At 36.5% G+C, this 16,512-nt stretch overlaps 2 protein-coding genes across 2 annotated transcripts in view; both read left to right on the plus strand.

Annotated features, from left to right (window-relative positions):
* The first annotated feature begins 2,425 nt into the window (after window positions 1-2,425).
* On the plus strand, window positions 2,426-6,191 carry LOC145089850 (uncharacterized). The gene is made up of 4 exons (XM_079028242.1): window positions 2,426-3,393; window positions 3,841-4,103; window positions 4,660-4,726; window positions 5,099-6,191. The coding sequence occupies exons 1-4, from the start codon at window positions 2,426-2,428 to the stop codon at window positions 6,189-6,191; spliced, it is 2,391 nt and encodes a 796-aa protein (XP_078884368.1).
* A 9,437-nt stretch (window positions 6,192-15,628) lies between these two features.
* The window catches only part of MAG1 (Calcineurin-like metallo-phosphoesterase superfamily protein), a 1,417-nt gene continuing 533 nt past the window's right edge, over window positions 15,629-16,512 (plus strand). The window contains exons 1-3 of the mRNA XM_079025709.1: window positions 15,629-15,767; window positions 15,941-16,150; window positions 16,320-16,457. Coding sequence (XP_078881835.1) covers window positions 16,019-16,150; window positions 16,320-16,457 — 270 coding nt within the window. The 5' untranslated portion in view covers window positions 15,629-15,767; window positions 15,941-16,018. The remainder of the gene's footprint in view (window positions 15,768-15,940; window positions 16,151-16,319; window positions 16,458-16,512) is intronic.

Genomic DNA, 16,512 nt, shown 5'->3' on the forward strand with positions numbered 1-16,512 from the left:
TCAGAGTTCTTATCAAGAACATGGCAGAAGAGTCCAAGCATATAGTCCAAGAAGAAGAATGGTACAATGATGCACCAAGAGGAGTGAAAGAAATTTCTACCCCAAAAATTAAAAGTCAACTTTCTGAGTTGACTAAGGTAGTAATGATGCTTGCAAAGGACAAGGACGTGCAACCACCAACAGTTATACCTTGTGGAATTTGTACACAAGTTGGACACCCTACTGATATGTGCCCCATGTTACAAGAAGATGTAGAGCCAGTTCAAGCTATGGGATTTTCAAGTCAACAACAAGGGAACTTCCAGCCAAGAAGCAATCCAAATTGGCATCAACCTAATGCCAATTTTCAGCCAAGACCACCACCTTATCAACCAAGACCCCTATTTCAAAATCAAATGCATCACCAATGATGTGTGTTAAACAAACTAGTTTTAATCCTACTAACTTAGACACAAAATAAACACACGAAAGGCAGTGTACCTATCGATTAGTAATATAGTTCAAGCTAGTAGGTATCGAAAATAGGGAACGGTAAACAATTAAAATAAATGCTAATATTATCTAAATAAAACAAGTAAAAAAAAGTTTTCTCTAGTTTTGCAAGACTAGAAACTTAAATACTTTACTAACACGCAAACTAAGCAACTAATAGCTAAGAAAACAAAGATCAACTAAATTCAATGATTAAAAAGGCCTTCTATTTAGGTTCGAATCATTTGTTCCCATGGATGATTTTATGGTATATATCGGATTAATTCTTCATTGGTTACCGACTAAAGTGATTAGATTCACATTCGCTATAGCTAATCCTTAGAAAACATATTAATTCAAGCAATGGCCAGTTGTCTAAATTAATGAATTTCCTAATTTGTTGATTTGGGTTTAGAAAGACTTGTAATTAGCTAATCAAATTAGTGATTCAATTAACCTCTTGTTGATGGTGTATCACACAAGCTCACACATTAACTTACCTATCTTCAAGTTAATTCTAGTTTCACATTCGTTATTCCTAGACATACAACTATGTGGTCACGTAAATCATATGAAATTAGCAACTAAGAGATGTTCATACAACTTAATTACTGATTTATTAACAGATGAATAGTTATTGTTAACACATAAGGTTCTTTAACAAGCTTAACAAAACATAATTACCAATTAAAATTAATCCTACTCAAATAATCAATCCATGTTCACAAAATTGTCTACCCTAACAGAAGAATAAGTTTTTAGCTCATGATTGCAGTAAACATAAACTCAAAAACGAAATCAAAGTATGTAAACATGATTCAAATCAAAAAGTTACTAAGAATAAACCAAAATTGTCTTGATTCTCTTCACAATTGAATGTAGGGTTGATTCTTCAGTTCCTCACGACCTAGCAGCACTTCCAATCGTTTCTCAGCCTCCTAGGGTTTCTCTCCATGCTAGGGTATCGATCTGAAAGTCCCTTTATATAGATTTTCACAAAACAGAGGCTACTCGACGAGTCCAGTGACTTACTCGGCGAGTCCGTCACTTAAAACCCGTGTACGGCAAGTCAGCGGGTCCAGAATCTCAAAAGTTCGATACAACTCGCCGAGTAATCGACCCTACTTGCCGAGTACGTTTCGAGTCAGCATTTTCTCAAAGCACGAAAGTCGTCCGAAATTGTGTCTACCTTTCAGAACATTTTGAATCTCGTCAATCGTAGTTACGGTTTATTAGATATGGACAAAACACTGACGAGGGGTCAAGCTGTCCAGCAACATCCTTCTTTCTTCAAAATCCAAGATCCAAGCTTCCAATCGCTAGTTCCGCTTCATTTTCCTTTTGAGCATGTCTTTGTTGCTGAAAATGAAATATTTAAGCTAATTAAGAACCTTTGGTTCATTATTTGAGATAAAATTAACATAAAGTATTAAGATCATGCATGATTTTTATGACTAAATATGCCCATATCAACCAACAAAGTTATCAACCACATTTCCAGCCAACTCAACCCCCTCATCAATCTCAATTCCAACCTCAAAACATGCATCAAGGAAGTAGCTCAAGCGGATCGGGAATGTCTTTGGAAGACATTGTTAAGAGTTTAGCCACAAGTACTCAAACATTTCAAAATGAGACCAAGGCGAGCATCAAGACTTTGGAACAACAAATAACTCAACTCGCCACCTCTGTGAGCAAATTGGAGTCACAAGGCAAATTACCCGCGCAAACCGAGAAGAATCCAAAACATAGTGCATGTGCCATCACTTTGAGAAATGGCAAAGAATATGAAGGTCCTAAAATGATTGAAGAAGAAGAAGAGAAGGAGCTAGAGAAAGAAGAAGAAAAGTCAAAAACACCTTCAAAGCAAGTTCCTATTGAAGCAAAAGTCACTCCTCCTCCATTTCCTTCAAGATTAAACAAGTCAAAGCGTGAAAGGGAAGACAATGAAATCATGGAGATGTTCAGGAAGGTTGAGGTAAATATTCCTCTTATTGATGTCATCAAACAAGTCCCTAGGTATGCTAAATTCCTTAAGGAATTATGTACATCCAAGAAAAAGTTAAAAGGGAATGAAACTGTTAAAGTAGGAGAAAATGTGTCTGCAGTGTTACAAAAAAGACTACCTCAAAAATGTAAAGATCCGGGTGTTTTCACGATTCCTTGCAAATTAGGTAATCTTCATGTTCCACGAGCTATGCTAGACCTTGGAGCTTCTATCAATGTTTTGCCATATTCCATCTTTAAAACTTTAAATATTGGCACATTGAAGAAAACCGGGGTAATCATTCAATTGGTTGATAGATCTTTAGTACATCCCAAAGGTGTGCTAGAAGATGTGTTAGTCCAAGTGAATGAACTAGTGTTTCTAGCAGATTTTTATGTCCTTGACATGGATGATGATGACTCACCAAATTTGAGTTCAATTCTCCTAGGAAGACCCTTTTTGAAAACAGCCAGGATAAAAATTGATGTTTATGATGGTACATTGTCCATGGAATTTGATGGGGAGGTGATAAATTTCAATATTTATGATGCTATGAGATATCCAAGTGATATTTCATCTTTGAATTGTGTGGATGTCATTGAACCATTGACAGAGGAGTTTTTTGATTTGTCTAATCTTGATGTGTTAGCTCTCATTTTAGACAGGAATCTTCAAAAGGAAAGAGTGGAAAAACTTGCCAATCAATTTACAATTGATAAAGAGATTATGGAGGTTGTGTCTTGCATGGATGAGAAGAAGAAAATGAGGTTTGATGTTCCAAAGCTGAAAAATACCAATGAGAAACTTGTTCCTTCTATTGTGCATGCACCGGAATTAGAGCTCAAAAATTTACCCGAGCATCTCAAGTACGCATATCTTGGAGACAAAGAAACTTTGTCGGTGATCATCTCCACCAAGTTGTCAACAAAAGAAGAGGAAGATCTTGTTACCACTTTGAAAGAGTATAAGGAAGCTATTAGGTGGACTATAGCCGACATCAAAGGGCTAAGTCCTTCGCTTTTCATGCACAAAATCCTTATGGAAGAAGATTACAATCCTTCCCGAGAAGCTCAAAGGCGTTTGAATCCTCCAATGATGGAGGTAGTGAAGAAAGAAATTTTGAATTTGTTGAATGTAGGGATGATCTACCCTATTTCAGATAGCAAGTGGGTAAGTCCGGTCCAAGTTGTGCCCAAGAAGACAGGTATTACCGTTACAAAGAATGACCAAGGTGAGTTAGTCCCCACCCGTGTGCAAAACGGGTGCAGAGTTTGCATTGATTATAGAAGACTCAATTCCTCAACCCGGAAAGACCATTTCCCACTTCCCTTCATTGATAAAATGTTGGAAAGGTTAGTGGTAAAAACACATTATTGTTGCTTGGATGGGTATTCCGGTTTCCATCAAATACCCGTTGCACCCGAGGACCAAGAAAAAACTACTTTCACATGTCCCTTCGGAACATTTGCATATAGGCGAATGCCTTTTGGACATTACAATGCTCCAGCCACTTTTCAAAGGTGCATGGTAAGTATTTTTTCGGAATTTGTTGAGGAAATCATTGAAGTTTTTATGGATGACTTCACAGTTTATGCTAATTCTTTTCATGAGTGTTTGGGTAATTTGAAAAAGATTTTGCAAAGATGTATTGAGACCAATATTGTTTTGAATTATGAAAAGTGTCACTTTATGGTTGACAAAGGTCTCATACTAGGTCATATTGTGTCTTCTAAGGGTCTAGAAGTGGACAAAGCAAAAAATAGATGTCATAAAATATTTACCTTATCCCACTTGTGTTCATGAGGTACGCTCATTTCTTGGTCATGCAGGATTTTATAGAAGGTTTATCAAAGATTTTTCCAAGATATCTCGTCCCATGTGTGAGCTCCTACAAAAAGATGCAGAATTCGAATTTTCCAAACAGTGCAAGCAAGCTTTTGATAAGTTGAAAGACTTGTTGATAACAACACCAATACTTCAATCACCGGATTGGAGTTTGCCTTTTGAAATCATGTGTGATGCCAACAATCATGCAGTTGGTGCAGTGTTAGGGCAAAGAAAAGACCGTGTTCCTAATGTCATTTACTATGCCTCATAAACACTTGATAGTGCACAAGCCAACTATTCAACAACTGAAAAAGAATTGCTATCTATTGTCTTTGCTTTATACAAATTTCGTCAATACCTGCTAGGTTCTAAAGTCATTGTTTATTCTGATCATGCAGCTATTAGGTATCTACTTGCAAAGAAGGATTCGAAGCCTAGACTCATTCGATGGGTATTACTCTTGCAAGAGTTTGACATTGAAATCAAAGACAAGAGCGGAAAGTCAAATCTTGTAGTTGATCATCTTAGCAGGATTGTTTCTCCCGATGACTCAACTCCCATTCATGATGCATTTCCCGATGAGAACCTATTTTCAGCAAAATTTTCCCCGTGGTATGCCGATATTGTGAACTACATTGTCACAAATCAATTTCCACCAGATTTGTCTCGATGGCAAAAAGACAAGATCAAGAAAGAAGCCAAGAGGTATGTCTGGGATGAGCCACATTTGTGGAAATATTGTGCTGACCAAATGATTAGACGATGTGTGGATCAATATGAGGTACCTTCTATCTTAACATTTTGTCACTCTTATGCTTGTGGAGGACATTTTGGTCCTCAAAGGACTGCAAGAAAAGTTTTAGAGAGTGAATTTTACTGGCCAAGTATTTTCCATGACTCTTATGTCTTTTGTTCAAGCTGTGATAAATGTCAACGGATGGGCTCTTTAAGCTCAAAGAATCAAATGACCCTAAATCCCATATTAGTTTGTGAAATTTTTGATGTTTGGGGCATTGATTTTATGGGACCTTTTCCATCATCTTCGGGTTTTATTTATATTCTTTTGGTTGTGGACTATGTTTCCAAGTGGGTGGAAGCAAAGGCTACCCGTACTAACGATTCAAAAGTTGTGATAGATTTTTTGAAGGCTAACATTTTTTCCAGATTTGGTGTTCCAAAGGCCTTGATCAGTGATCATGGTACACATTTTTGCAATCGTATGCTCGGGAGTGTTTTGAAGAAATATGGTGTCACTCATCAAGTTTCCACAGCATACCACCCACAAACAAATGGACAAGCTGAGGTGAGCAATCGACAAATCAAGGGCATTTTGGAGAAAACCGTAAATACAACAAGGAAAGATTGGAGTACACGCCTTGATGATGCTTTGTGGGCATACCGCACTGCATACAAAACTCCAATTGGAATGTCTCCATACCGTATTGTTTTTGGAAAGCCGTGTCGATTACCCGTTGAGTTGGAACATAGGGCCTATTGGGTGATCAAGCAATTCAACATGGATTTAAGTGAATCAGGAAAGAAGATGAAGCTGGACATACAAGAACTTGAGGAAATCCGCAATGAAGCGTATGAGAATGAGGTTCTTAATAAGGAAAAGACCAAAGCATTCCATGACAAGATGATTACACGCAAGGTATTTCACAAAGGTCAAAAGGTAGTACTTTACCATTCGCGTTTTAAATTGATTCCTGGTAAATTAAGGTCCCGTTGGGTGGGACCATTTGTTTTCACTAATGTTTTTGAGCATGGTGCAATAGAAATCACAAGTGAGAAAACATGGAAGATTTTTAAGGTAAATGGTCACCGTTTGAAGCCTTATTATGAAGGATTTCAAGTCAAGAATGAAGAGGTGGAGGAAGTAATGGATCCAAAGTATCAAGATTGACAAATAGTTGGGGTCCAAGTCGAGCCAACGACATTAAAAGGGGTGGCTAACCGGGAGGCAACCCGAGGGTATTTTTGTCATTTCGTATATGTTCATTGTATTTTCTTTGTTTTCAGACTTCCAAGTTGTTTTTCATGCTAAAAGAGGTTTAAAGATCATTTTTCGGGCAATAGAGGTTTAGCGGGTTGCAAATTCAAAAAGTGAAAAAATCAAAAAAAAAAAAATGGCCTTTACAGACATTTACACGGCCGTGTAAACTTATGCTTATGGTTTACACGGGCTGTGTAAGCGACCAGCCACCGCAGTCAAAACTCTACATTTACAAGGCTGTGTAAATTTTGCCTTTCTGTTTACATAGGCCGTGTACACGTTAAAACAGGGCTGAACGAGTTAAAACCCAAAACTTGATTTTTTTTTTACTCATTGTTCTCTCAATACCTGCGACTCCTTCTCTCCTTACTGCCCCCTTCGAAAAAACTCTTCCAAATACTCAATATTCCTCAATTTTGCATAAAAAAATCAAGCTCCAAGGTATGAAATTCTTCTCTTTTCTTCATCTTCTTTATCTTCCACCTCTATTCTACCCTTTTCATGGTCGATTTTGGGGTTTTTGAGCAAAACTCTAGAATTTTTGAACTTCAAAATCTCAACCTAATGCTTGAAATTTCTTATAGGATAAGCTTGGGGATAGCTTGGGGAAGCATTGGATATCCTCTTACCACCATTTCCAAGCACAAATCGGTATAATTGTTCCAAACTCTTACTTTGTGCATTTAAATAGAACCATATTCCTTTTTGGGTGATTTTTGGTGAAACTTGCTAGTTCTTGTGCTTCAATTGTCCTAAATTGTGTGCAATACTTTGTTGATTCATTTGGTTAATGGCTTCCCGGGGTAAAAGACAATTGGAACTTCACATGATGAACAAGACCCACATGCCATGGACAACCCTTATGAATTTGGTCTTATTTTTGAGACCAAAATCGACAAGAAATCTTGTATGCAAATCTTGTTAGCAGAACAATGGGTGCTCAAAAGTTTGTGGACATCCAAGCCCTCAAGGATTTACATATCTATAAGGGTGTCCACAAACTCTTCAAAAACATAGGATGGGAAGGTCTTTTGAATCTACATGCAGTTAGTTATCAAACACCAATGTTGGAACTTTTATCCTCCATTACCTTTGACTATCAAACCCATCTCCTGACTTTCCGTTTGCTCAATCAAACCCATCAATTTCATGCTGACATTCTTTGTGATATGATTGGCGCTCCCAAAGTAAGAAGGGATGTATACACAGCAAAGGGAAGAAAAAATTTCATTTTTGAGCAAGACTGTGCAAGTTTTTGGAGAAGCATCTCTTGTGAGTATGAGTATCAGTCAGGCACATCCAAAGCTTCTAGCATTATCCATCCGGTCTTGAAAGTCGCCCACCGGATCATTGCTTCTCTCTTATTCCCTCAAGAAGATATTAGCAAGGCTAATAAGAAAGAGCTAGAAGTCTTGTGGTGTATGATTAACAAGCCTGCAGAAGTCCCTCATTTTGGGTGTTGGGTGATTCAGAAAATGCTCAGAAGTGCTACGAGCAATGGTGGGCAGCTACATTGTGGAGGCATGGTTTCTATTATTGTTGAGCATCTTGGCCTCCGTCTACCCAATAACCCAACAAATATAGTCATGGGCCGTACTCGTCTATCAATTGATGTTATGGAAACAATGCATCTTTTCCACCACCTTCCCACTGGGGATGTTCATTGGACAGTAGATGGGAAAGAGTATCTACGCATAGACAACATAAACAAGAAGATACTCAATTTAGCCAATGACATTCCATCAACCACTTGGAAACTCAAATCCAACTTAGGTGTTGCAGTAGATCATAGTCCTCCACCCTCTCCTCCTCCTGCTCCTATTGTTGGTGCCTCTAGCTCATCTCGCCCCATTCCTTCTTCTGAACACAATCTTCATATGGGCGAGTTTACACGTTTGAACCACCGTTACACCAGCATACAACAGGAAGTCGGGGAAATTTATACTGGTGTCGCTAAAATCACTTCTGATTTTCAGGACTACCGTAGCTTGCAAGAAGAGCATTGGGCCCAACAAGAGTTGCGGTGGACTGAACATGATCAGAGATGGGTCGCTCAAGAGCAACACAACCGCAACATTCATCACCTACTGAGCGATATCCATAGATTTCTTGTGCTCCCCACACAGCCGCAACAACCATCATCATCCCAACCCCAATGGCCTCCCTATTATCCTGCAAATTATCCTTCACAGTTCCCTCCATATCCACCGCCCGATCCTCAATTGGACGGCTATGCCTCTCTCCAAGCATCGAGGATGATGCATATTTTAAGCTTGGGGAGGGGCATCCATCCATGCATTATCCCGTTGCATGTAGGTTGCATGTAATTTTGTACATTTTGCATTGCATTATTTTTCTTTTCATCTTTATTTTTCTTTGTCATTTTTAGAAGAAAAAAAAATTCAAAAATCCAAAATTTTTTCTTTCTACTCTATTTTTATTATACTTTTGCATTTCGCATCTAAATTTTTGCGTTGCATGATTTTAAAAAATTAAATTAAATTAAAAAAATATATTTTTGATCCAATCCCAAGCATCCAAATCTTCTCAAAACAGTTGAGATGGTAAGTGAATTGTGTGCCTTGAGATTTAACCTGCTCTTTTTATAGAAAATTTGAAAGCAAGTTAATCACACACGAGCACATCTCCCGAAGCTACTTGTGCAAAGCAGAAAATGAGAAGATTGTCAACACTGGAGTATAACAGCAGATATGAGTCGATTCTTTGGGACATATGACTGGTCTTAAGAGTAGTAAATGCTCAATTGAACTCAAAATGCCAAATTCAAAAGTTCATAAAAAGAATGCAAAATCTCAATGTCCTGCCTTCCAGCGCTCTTAAAAGTCCTTTCTACTCATTCCTTTTTATATACCCTGCTTGAGGACATAGCTTTCAACTATACTTACGGGTCTTTGCATGTTAACATTTAGTCCCCCGAAAAATGTCTAGAAGTCCCTCGCAGTAATAAACCGTGAGATGTCCCATAATAGAAAAGTCAAGGACGAAAATATAAAGAAATTGGCCAAATAAATAAATTAATAAGAGTGTTATGTGTTAACTTAGTTATTTGTATATGTGTTACATAAAATAAAAAAAATAAAATAAAATATATAAAAAAAACTATTATTAAGTTAATCTGTGACCTTTGGGATTCGAACAAGTAAACTCTAAGGGGTGTTTTACACCTAATCGCCTAAAGCTAAATAGTTTGGGACTGATTGAGTTGAAAATTCGTTACACGGGTTCCATAGAAAGTCAAGAACTTAATAATAGCAAATAAATCTAATATGTGGCCTTTGAGGTTCGGGCACGTAAACCCAAGGGATCTCTTTAAATCTAGCACACTAAGGTCATTTGATTTGGATGTGTTGGTTGGAAGCCCGTTACACGGATTTCAAAGAAAGCCATGAGCTTTATTTGTAAAAAAAATGTAATTAGGAAGTTTGTATATAGTTGTGTTTATAGTTTAATTGAATATTGTGTTTAGGAAAAATACTTGGATGTCAAAAGATTCCCTTAGACTTGGATTTGAATTTATGACATTGGACTGAATGTTAATTACTTCGACTGGTGTAAGTGGTTTGAAGTTTGTAACCAATCTGGATAAATATTAGGGAATTTTTAGAAAAGATTTTTCAGAAAAAGATTGTTGTTGACCAACAAATAGTTGGAATCGGACATTGTTATATTTTATGAAACAAAGATGGTTGAGCGTGTTTTGTCACATATAATCTCACGAGAGTAAAACCATAATTTGTTCCAAGAATTGACTTGATGATATTGAAAATGAATAAGTGTTGTGATCTTTGATTCTGTTGAGTTGTATTAGGGAGTGACCATATTTTGAGACTAAAGCCAAGTTAACTCAAGGCATGACAGGTACATTCTCAACTATGGTACAAAACAGGGTAATTGGGTTGGATCTTTTCATGTTTGTTTTGATTTCATGCATTAAGTTTCAAATAGTTTTAACTTTAATTTTATTTCTTCTATTCTATTCTATTTTATTTTCTCCAGTTTAAATCTTCTTGTTCTTTCTTAAGGACAAGAAAGGTTCAAGCTTGGGAGATTTGTTAGGTGCATTTCATGCATTCATTTTGTAGTTTTAGTTCATAAAAGTGCATTGTATTTAGATTTAAACTCATGCATTTTGCATATTTTTCGGGATTTTTCATGATGCAATTCCATTCACACACTTTTATGATATTTCAGGGATTTTTGAAGGTTGGATCTTGATGGAGGAAGTTAAAAAGAGTTGGAGACAAAGTTTCAGAAGTTTTGGAGCATTGCAGTGAGAGAATGAAGAAATTAAGAATTTGGCTTCACAGGAGTTTACACGGCCGTGTAAATGGCACCCTTTAATTTACACGGGCCGTGTAAACGTATATACAAGAGCATTCTACTTTGAAGGCCTGGAAGGATTGAGCATTCTACTTTTCTTGTTTACACGGCCGTGTAAATGGCACCCTTTAATTTACATGGGCCGTGTAAACGTCTCGACTGTTTTTAAAGAAGTTTTACTCTCATATAATTCAGACAATTAGTTTAGTGGGAAGTTAGGTCGAATTTTGGGCAGAGAGAAGGCGATTTTCAGAGCTTTTGGAAGTAGATTAACACTTGGAAACACTTTAATTTCCTTTTTGTAAGTCAATTTGAAGTTTAAACTTGTTTGATTTGTAGTTCAACCTAGACATGTGTGGTTGATTTCATTATCATTTCCGAATCTGAATTCTTAAGTATGTGTTGTTAGGTTGTAACTTGAATTTGATTTGTGTTTAACATCTAGTAATCTTTGATTTGATCTTAATCATGTGTTTAGTTGGTTCTCTTTTTCACTTGATCAATGAATTAGGGTTCTAGTCAATCTAGTTAATCAAATTATGAAATTCGTATATGTTTTATGATTTGAGGTTAGTAACACACACTTACTTGGTTGTAATTAGATCAAAATTAGTGCAATTAAAGATTAAATGTTTATATTCCCAAGCTTAAGAGGAATGTTAAACATTGTTGGTAATTAGTGCAAGAACTTAATGTCATTTAATGATTTGATGCAAGAACTTATTTGAATTGAATCAATTAAATGAAGTTTTATTTGAAGAATTTGTTTTGAATAAAATATTTTTGCCAATTTTGGATATTAGAGTTTGTTAATATCTAACTTACCAACCTAGATTGAACATGAGTTATAATCATATTACATCTTTCAACATAATACATGTATAAGAGTCAGAATCGGAAATGTACTTCTTTTACTGCGTTTTGTTATCAATCTTTCTTATTTATGAAGTTTAATTCAAGTTTAAACACAATCCCCCATTTTAATATTATTTGTATATTGTGTGAAAATATGGCAAGATAAGAAGCCCTGTATTCCTGTGGACCGACCCTGCTTACTCTATACTATCTTTAGTATAAGAAATAGCAGTGATTTGAGATTTATTAATATTATTTTATCCCATTATTTGTTGGTTTGACAACCAAACACGGATTCGTTTACCTAGCTTTGATATAATTTGATACGGTATAAATGCGTTGAGATTACATTACCTAAGTAACAATAAATTCTAATATAATGTTATTTAATGAATAATTATTTCTAACTTTTTGTGTAGATTTACATACCAATCAATATACCAATTGCTCACTGGTTTTTCAGTGTTTTGGATTTGAAGACATTCAAAATGATTATATACGATAGTCACTGGAAGAGCGGATAATTTTCAGAAGAAGATGAATGGTATATAGGTATGAGAGCCTGCATCCACAGACTGTTGGTGGGTATCAACTATTGGGGTACTGTACCAACCGATGCAATCTCACTTGAGTGTTTCAATATTACCCTCGAAAAGACCCCATACGTACCAAAACATATTGACAGTAGAGGGGATTGTGGGTTGTTTTTTCGTTGGTTCTTGGAGATGTTAAACATCGGGAAATCATATTTTATAAAAGGGTAAAAGCGGTCCATGGGCACTGTCATATCGTAAACGACTGGCAGAAATTTTTTGGGATACAAGGATTGTAACATCCATAAAATTCATGAAAAATTTAAACTTTTAAAACTAATCCACAAATCATCATTGTTTACGATATAGTTTTCAAAAAATATTTAACATTAGAGTTTTTCCAAAATCATAAATCAAAACACGAGGAGGTGCACAATCACGCCTTTGCCTTCATGCGATCATCTGAGTATCTGAAACATAACCCAAAACTGTAAGCCCAAAGCTTAGTGAGTTCCCCCAAAGTACCAACACACAAACAAATAATACATATACAATTACAACATACTATAGGTCCAATCAACCATCGGGTTGGAATACCCCAGACCCCTCAACCATCGGTAGCGGCATAACACACACACACACTCTTGTTTTAGTTGTTGTTTAAGGTACCTCTTCAGCTAGGGGAAAGGAGCCTCTTCAGCTAGGGGAAAGGAGCCGACACGGTAGCGGCATAACACACACACACACTCTTGTTTTCCGCACTATGGATTTCTGGGATGTACTCTGAATTATTACTATGATATTACCGGTTTTCGGACATGGATTATTGTTATGAATGTTTTGTAATGATGTTTCTATGTATTGACCTAAATTAAAAATGAAATTTTTAACCGGTATTTTTGGGACGTTACATGGGGATGCTCTGATTTTATGAATAATTTATCGGATGTTATGGATTTTGAAAACAATTGTGATTGGAATTTTATAGTTTATGGAAATGAATTTCTTAATTAAAAATGAAAAAAAATTATTCAGATTTTGAGTTGTTACAAGCGGGGTTTGGAAAACCACCAGTTGTGCGCTTGTTATCTGGTCTGGCGGTTGTTGCTGGAAGAAACTCGGTGTGGCATTAACGTCTTCCACTATTGCTGGCGTCGTATTGCTTGATATCACCGTTAGTTGGGATGCTTGTATCGAAGTGCTTTGTGTTTACACGGCGGCGGAGGAAGTTTGTCCTCCGTCGACCGGTTGCTGTGGCCCGGTAGCTGGTGCAATAGTTATCGTCGAGCTGCCTTCTTGTGACGTTTCACTGTCGATTATTGTGAGAATCGGGGTGGTTGTTTGTTCCAGTGACATCATAGGCCTGATAGGGCTGGTTGGCGTTCCACCGGTACCCCTGGTATCGTTGGACGACATTTTTCACAGATGAAGGGTGTGCTTTTGATTTGCTTTTCGTCACACTACGGATGACGCCAAATGATGTGACCTGGTTCCAATCCTGTGATGCTATGTAATGTCTATGACTCCAATGAACTTGCGAGGTCACAACGAGAGAGGATCGTCAACCGTTCTCCGGGAGGGACTCCCGAGAAAACACTTTGACGGTCAAGTTAGCGGATAGACTTGGAGTTGTATTGTGGGTAAATTGAGAGAGAATCACTTACTTCCCAAAGGCAAATGGAGTAGCCTTTTATACTAGACCCTTCTGCTAGTCTGTACGGGACAAAGGCGTCAAACCCGACAAGATCGGGGACGCTGATTGGTGGATCGTGCTCCTTAATTTGTAAGAGCCAACGATTGGTTCAAGCGGTAATGCTCTGAGCATCTACATTGTCGCCTGAGACCGTTATATTTTCCACAGAGTGGAAGACGCCCCTGGCGGGGCCGAGCCTTTCTTCGGGAGCGCCATGCTCTTAGAGGTGCTAGGTTCCGTCGGGCTTGGCCTACTAGGCGCGACATGCCCTGGGGCATTTGCTGGCGCGACCGAGTGTGGCTTCTTTGTGCGCGTTAGGGCACCTCCTTATTGTCCATTTCAGCCATTGCAAACTTGGAAACTTGCGATTTTAGTCAAGTTACAAAAGATATTTTAGGGTAAAAGTAAACCAAGAATGACTTTGCTAGACCCCAAGTTGTTGCTCTTGTGGCCAACCATCACTTTATTCATATCCTAAGACCCAAAGGTGTACCCTTTATTTTTCTATGTCATATAAGTTTTTCATTTACTCACATTTCACTCACCAAAAGCTAGAAAATTATCGTTTTCACTACCTTTCATTTATTTATTATTTTTTAAAATATATTTTATATAAATATTATACTCGTTTTGTAGGTAATTAAAAATCATAATTTTAATATATTTTTTATAATTTTTTAGTATATATATAATTTAATAAATATTTAAAAACTACAAAAAAAAACCCTTTAAGTTGTCGTCCAATCAGGAGATGAAAGAGAACATGAAAAGGATATCACTCACATCTGAACCGCATAACCACACCCAGGGTGTAATGTTCCTGGGTGCTGTTCCTGCTTCCTTTCACCCACCCCACAAGTATACCATCCAACCTAAAGTTAGGCCTCTCATGAGTTATGAGTGATGTTTTATTATAGTCTAAAGCCACTCTCGACTCTAGAAAGGCATGGTTCAAAGGTCCTCTCATCAACTTCTATAGCAAAAAGCATTTGTGCTAGTATAAAACTTTTGTACAAAGTCAAAACAATTATTTTACCATCTCAAGTTATGATTATGACAAACAATATGCTATCGTTACTAGAAAGTTTGATGATCTTTGTTTTAGCTTAATTTGGTGAAAAGAAGCTTCAAAAAAAATTTAAACAAAAAATGTAAGACTTTTAGCTTGATTTTGTGAAGCATGTTAATTTCCAACTATAAAAAAAAGGTGTAGATCAAAGCCCATGATAGTACCAAGATGCAGTTAGATTAACGTGGCGCGTATAATTTTAAAGTGATTGTGTTTTATAAACTTTTAGGTTAATTTGAAATTTTAGTAATTTTAAAGTGATTGTGTTTTATAAACTTTTAATCAATCTTTGGCGATTTCAAGTGTTCTAATGGTTTATAATATACTATAAAAACATTAAAACCGATTCAAATTAAAAAAATAATTACTCAAATTGGGATACCATAAAATCAGAATGTCATTTTTTACTTTTCTTTTTTCTATTCACTCTTTAATTTCTTACATTATTTTATTGATTGTGATTAACGTCTTGAGAAGTCAACAACAAATGTTTTCTTTCATCCAGGTTGTTCAATAAGGTCAACACACGAGATGCATATTCATTTCTAGATCAATGTATGCATCTTCATTATAATCAATCTTATTGGCCTCAAGAACCTGTCAAATAATCGATGAGATTCATTAAGGTTGACTTAGATAGATTAATAAAAAAGTCAATAAATATTTTATCATATCAATATAAATAAATAATTGAAATAAATATATAGTCAAATTGAACAGTTTTTATGAATTTGGCATAAATAAAACCATAGTTGTTGAAGAGAGAATTTAATTAAAGTTTCAAAGATAGTGGGGGTGAAATGCCAAACCCACAAAAGTAAAAGTCATTTTTGTAACTTTTCTTTCAAACTCGAAGAATCATAATGTTGCACACGCCTAGTTAATGACGACGCCCCTCTTCATCTACGATCGGTTTTGATATCCAAAATTAACCAAAAAATCTGTAAATTTTGACTGAGTTCCGTTGAATTTTCGACTCTCATCGAATTCTTGAGGTAATTGGATGTGTTAATCTCTACTTTACTTTAACTAATTTCAGTCACTTGATTACTGTCTATGTTTGTATTAGGGTTTACTAAAACCTAAGATCATCAGTGATCCAGCTGATTTACATTTTTATTATTGATCCTCATTGAATCGAGTTGCTTTCCTAATCCTTTTCGTTTAGGGTTTGCTGAAATACATGATCGTTAGGACCTTGCGAGAAATCGAGCTGCGTGTGTAGCTGCTTTTGGGAGTTGGGAAGATGGTGTTGGTATTGGCAATTGGGGATTTACATATTCCACATAGAGCACCTGATCTACCTGTCAAGTTCAAATCTATGCTTGTTCCTGGCAAGATTCAACACATCATTTGCACCGGTAATCTCTGTATCAAAGTAAGTCAATAATTCGCTTATACACTACTTTTCTACAAACAATTAATGGTTTATGAAGATGTGATTGGTTTCCTGAGTATATTAGTTTAGTTTAAGGGATCATCCAAATGTGATTTGTTCTTTGACCAATGTACATTTCTTTCTGGTTTATGTCTCCATGGACGAACAGGAAGTTCATGATTATTTGAAAAGCCTATGCCCAAGTTTACACATCACTCGAGGTGAATATGATGAAGATGCTCGTTACCCAGAGACCAAAACACTCACCATTGGCCAATTCAAGCTTGGATTATGTCATGGTCATCAGGTTAGTCATTACACATTAACTCATTATGTTAATATGATTTAGATGGGTAATTAAT

This window comes from Lactuca serriola, chromosome 2, assembly GCF_051521515.1.
Source record: "Lactuca serriola cultivar US96UC23 chromosome 2, Lser_US96UC23_V15, whole genome shotgun sequence".
NCBI classification, from domain to species: domain Eukaryota; kingdom Viridiplantae; phylum Streptophyta; class Magnoliopsida; order Asterales; family Asteraceae; genus Lactuca; species Lactuca serriola.

What these genes read in the sequence shown, in the direction of transcription:
- LOC145089850 (XM_079028242.1), top strand. Translation starts at nt 2,426, where the DNA reads ATGGAGATGTTCAGGAAGGTTGAGGTAAATATTCCTCTTATTGATGTC. An exon ending in GAAAAAGATTTTGCAAAGAT is followed by an intron (nt 4,104 to 4,659) that starts GTATTGAGACCA and finishes TAGGTTCTAAAG; the next exon opens with TCATTGTTTATTCTGATCAT. An exon ending in AAGGATTCGAAGCCTAGACT is followed by an intron (nt 4,727 to 5,098) that starts CATTCGATGGGT and finishes TTGTCACTCTTA; the next exon opens with TGCTTGTGGAGGACATTTTG.